The sequence below is a fragment of the Cystoisospora suis genome (assembly GCF_002600585.1).
Source record: "Cystoisospora suis strain Wien I chromosome Unknown contig_3554, whole genome shotgun sequence".
Classification (NCBI taxonomy): domain Eukaryota; phylum Apicomplexa; class Conoidasida; order Eucoccidiorida; family Sarcocystidae; genus Cystoisospora; species Cystoisospora suis.
This window is the reverse complement of record NW_027156349.1, coordinates 13762-18161: the sequence shown is the minus strand read 5'-3', so window position 1 is coordinate 18161 and position 4400 is coordinate 13762. Positions and strand designations below refer to the sequence as shown.

Here is a 4400-nt window from a genome sequence, read left to right as displayed (position 1 = left end):
TTTCTTTTCTTTTCTCCTTTCTAGGTTTTACTATGCGGGACGTCGAATGAAGGAACAATTAGCGACTTTGTACGAGAGCATCAGCTTCATCTCCCTCCCGTTGTAGGGACTTCTCCTTCTTCTTCTTCTACATNNTCTTCTTCTTCTACATTTGGGGGGGGGGGCTTGATATCTCATGAGGGAGAAGGTCTTCCTAGGGGAGAGCTCCAACAGCGTCTCGATACTGGAGGTGGAGACATCGATGCATATAGCCGTACAACATCGATGATGGATTACCAGCAGCCAGGAGGAGACCAAGAGAGACGAGACGACGGGAGTTTTGCAGACACAGGGAGAGAAGGAGGGGGCGCTGATCCCGCGGCTGTGAATAACAATATCGACGGAATTCTCTTCGACTATTATGAGGAGACAGATGCTAGAGGAAGAGCTAAGGTAGGACACTCTCCCTAATATATATATGTATAGTTCTCCCATTCAGGTGTATATACACCTGGGATACGAGGGACAGAGAGAGAGAGCTGCCGAGCAACATCAAACCCTCCGTCCTTCATTTCCTCTTTCTTTCTTTCTTTCTGTGATATCTTTTTCTACGACTCTTCGCGTCTTGAGAGGTATACAGCCTGTGCTTCGCAGTTGAATGACGAGTCTCTTCATCTTTTCTCTTGTGTAAGCAAGGATATGTAGTATGGAGAGAGCTGCTTCTTGTAATCTTCCTCTTATCTTCATAGCGATCTCTTGCCAAATACTCCATCGTTTCTTTGTCTTCGTGTGTCCAGCCAGGAAGAAGCGAAGGAAGCTCTGGAGCTTTCTTAGGCGAAGCAGTCTCCCCGGCATCTCAAGGGGATCTCCATGATAAGGTTACGAAACCTAGACAAGACACAGGTGGAACAGGAGGAGGAGGAGGGGGGAATGGAGGTCTCGATGTGGCTGCATGTACGGCTCAGAAAAAGGTGAACACTCCTTCTATCTAAAGGGAGATATACACTTCTATAGCAACATGAATATCTATCTATATATATAGATATAGATAGATATAGGTATAGATACATCTAGACATACACATACCTATACATACATATGTATTCATGCATAGATACGTACTTATTCATACATACATATAAGTGTATACATAGATATGATTCAGTCATTCCTGTCGACGTACACAAGACGGAAGTGTGTGTGTATGTGGCTATATATGCTGTATCTGGAGGAAGTGTCTTCGGTTATGTGTGTATATGTCTTAGGGCATGCAACTGTGGGTCTCTTTCCATGCATGAGTGTGAATCTTTCTTCTCAACAATGAGAAGTCTTCCTTTTCTTCTTTTTCTTCTTCGTGTGTTGCCGCTGTCCCTTGTTCTTCTGGATTTCTTCCGACTTATTCTGGAAAGAGGTGTGGATATCTACTATTATGTCTCTGGGAACAAGGAATTTGCATGGAATTCTCCTGAGCCAAGTGAGGGGTAGGAACAGTCAGGAGTCCATGCGGTGTATGTACACTCCAAACAGGATAGAAAACCGGCCATCAGTACTTCCCCCCTGTTCATGCCAATTGTTAAGAGTATAAATCTCTTTGATTGAGGCTCTTCTTTTTCTGCTTTTCTTCTTCTTCCTCCTCTTTCATTTTCCTCTTTTAGAAAGAGAAAGGTGAGCTCAGGAGGGTGTTCCTTAGATGAATAGAGAGATACGAGATCTTTTCTTTTTCTTCCTTTGTTTCCCAGTCGGACTGAGAAGTAGAGCGAGAGGCTTGTTTTATGTCTTTCTTCTTGTTCTTTGAGGAGGAAGAGTGAAGTGCATTCTAGCAACATCTTTCTTCCTCTTTTTCGTGTAGGTAGTTATGGAGTGGGAGATGACACGAGATCGTAAGTGGGTCTATGCGAGGGATAGATCGCAGTGGTTCAACTATGGCTTCGATGAGGCGACCTTTAAGGTAAATCCCACATCTCTCTCTCCCTCTCTCGTCTTCCGAAGAAAAGGAAGAGATAGATAGATAGATAAGCGTCATAAGGGAGAAGAGAAAGAAGACTGGAACCCTCATTTTCTTTCCCCCCTTCTAGATAATATATGTATGTATAGACATCATACGGAAGAACGGAAAGAAGCTAGCACGAAAGAGGTGAAGAAGAGAAGATTTTGCGGCATTTAGGTGATTGGCTCTTCTTCAATGACTTTTTCGCTTCAACTCTTCGCTCTCGATATCGAGACGCGTACATATACATGTCTCTCTCTCTCCCTCTGTATATATATATAGAGACATATGTGCATGTGTGTGTATGGGGGTGACTATGTATACATGCTTCAATAGTTTTTCCCAGGGAAGTTCTGTAGCGACAGAGAGAGATGCAGGCATGTAGATCAAGAGGAAAGATAAATGTACAGTGAGAAAGAGAGAGAAAGAGAGAGAGATAGACAGACGGGTTATGCTTTGCTGCGATGTGATGGTGTGTAGAAATGCCCTTCTCCCTGAGGGATATGCTGTTGTCTGAAAGGAGCGTGTATGTATGGAACAAGGGGAGTAATTTTCATGATTGTACGAATGTGCGTTGACGTATTTGATGTGTGTCATGTAGCGCATTCTTATGGTGTATATACATTTCTACTCTCTATACATCTCGAGATACATCGATCTACACATGTAGGCAGAATCACATTCCGAATACAAAGACATACCCTTCTCTCTCTATTCATATATCTAATACACACAGTGTGTTTATGTCTATGTGTTGAAGGAGGAAGTTGGGATGTTATGTCTCTCTATGTTCGTGTCTAGTGGTGTCTAGACAGCTAGTTCGGTGTCTTGTGGACATATCATCTGCATGCTTTCCTTTTCCTTTTCTGTTCCCCCGAGAAGAGAGTTCAGTCTTTGTGTGACCTTTTTCCTGACGTGAATCTTTTTCTTCCTCTGTCTCTCTTGGCCTTCTTTTCTTCTCTTTTTACGACGGTGTTAGGAGTGGATTCAGCAGCAGTTAGATCAAAGGATCGAACGGCTAGCTCATCGATCTGTTTTGGTTCCTCAATCAGGAGACGGCGAAGATCTCACCTCCGCCTCAGGGGGGTTATTGCCGTCTCGATCGCATCTCCTATACAATTCATAAAGTCCAAGAAGAAGAGTCTCTCTCCGCTAGACAGGGGAGCTCAATTCTCTTCCTTAAGACAACAGCCGTAGTGTTGGAGTTGATACCTCGAAAAGAGGAGGAGACAAGGCGAGGAATGAGGAACGGCCCTCTCTTCTTCTTTTTCTCATGTGTAAGAAGGATTGTCACATGTCTTTAGTATAAGTAGGACGAGGAGGAGGCGTAGTGAGGCTTCTCTCTCGATCATCTACCTGCAATGCACCAACTAGTTAAGCGTGAAGAGGTAGAACAAGGAAAGATGATTCGAAGAATGAGATAAAGGGACAACTCTCCTTATCTCAAAGAAGGAACATTTCCAAGGTTTGTATGGAGATGTCTCCTGAAGTGACGCTGTCTTCTTATGCAATCCCTTCTCTTGTCTCCTTAGGGTTTCACAGGGAGATCTCTACGTATCTCTATGTATTTGTCTACTTTGTATAGATAAAGACATCTACTCATATGTATCTGTCTGTCTATATAGGTAGGCATTTATTTCATTTTTTTTCTATGGGTAGATCTGCTAGAGTTGAGCTAGCTTTTTGCGTTGTGTGTCTTCGAGTGAATCGTTGTATAGAAGCTTCGGTAAGCGTGATGTGCTTGCGTGACTTTTCTGTCGTAAGGAGGGAGAGAACAAGGTTCAAGAAGAGGAAGAAGAAGGAGAGAAGGATGTTTCTTGATAGTCAGATGAGAGAGATTGAGAGGATATGAAAGAGAGAGAAACGATGGAAGGCCACTGGACAACGACAACAGGGGACTACTACCCCTTGGGGTGATTCGGGTGTATATACACCGGAAGTATATAAATAGATACACATTTCGAATACTTCTGGAGCAATGAGAGGACGTCAACCTAGTGATGACCCAGAAAAAAGAGAGCGGCGTCTGCTTTGGATGGCGACGATCTTTTAGATCGATACAAGAGAAGGAGAAAGTGGAGCGTTTTCCCCATCGTCTGGCGCTGCCTGGACTTGAGTGGAATGACTCGATTGCGCCGCGGGCGCGCTGAATTGTCTTTTGATGGATGGATGGATGATATCTACGATGTGTTGTATTCGCGAAGAAGGAAGGTTTATTTGGGTTCTTTTTCTTTTCAAGATCTTCTTTTTCTCTCTTTTTTATGAGACGACTCAACTTCTTTCTTACACATCTTGATTGACCAGCAAATCTCCGAGAGACGGTGTAGAGACATAGAAGCTAGCCTAAGGAGAAAAAGAAGAAAAAAAGGAACGCGGCAGTCTACCTGTCATTTTCGATGAAAAGGAAAGAGAAGAAGAGAGTTCTATAGAGTTA

The 4400-nt window shown here is 43.4% G+C and overlaps 1 protein-coding gene across 1 annotated transcript; it reads left to right on the top strand.

Moving 5' to 3' along the window:
* Positions 1-24: 24 nt before the first annotated feature.
* Positions 25-4143, top strand: CSUI_006901 (fip1 motif protein; the record flags this gene model as incomplete). Its single annotated transcript, XM_068067051.1, has 4 exons — positions 25-432; positions 777-950; positions 1829-1927; positions 2946-4143. Coding segments are annotated over 4 exons (828 nt in total), but the record flags the coding sequence as incomplete, so codon positions are not given.
* Between the last annotated feature and the right edge of the window lie 257 nt (positions 4144-4400).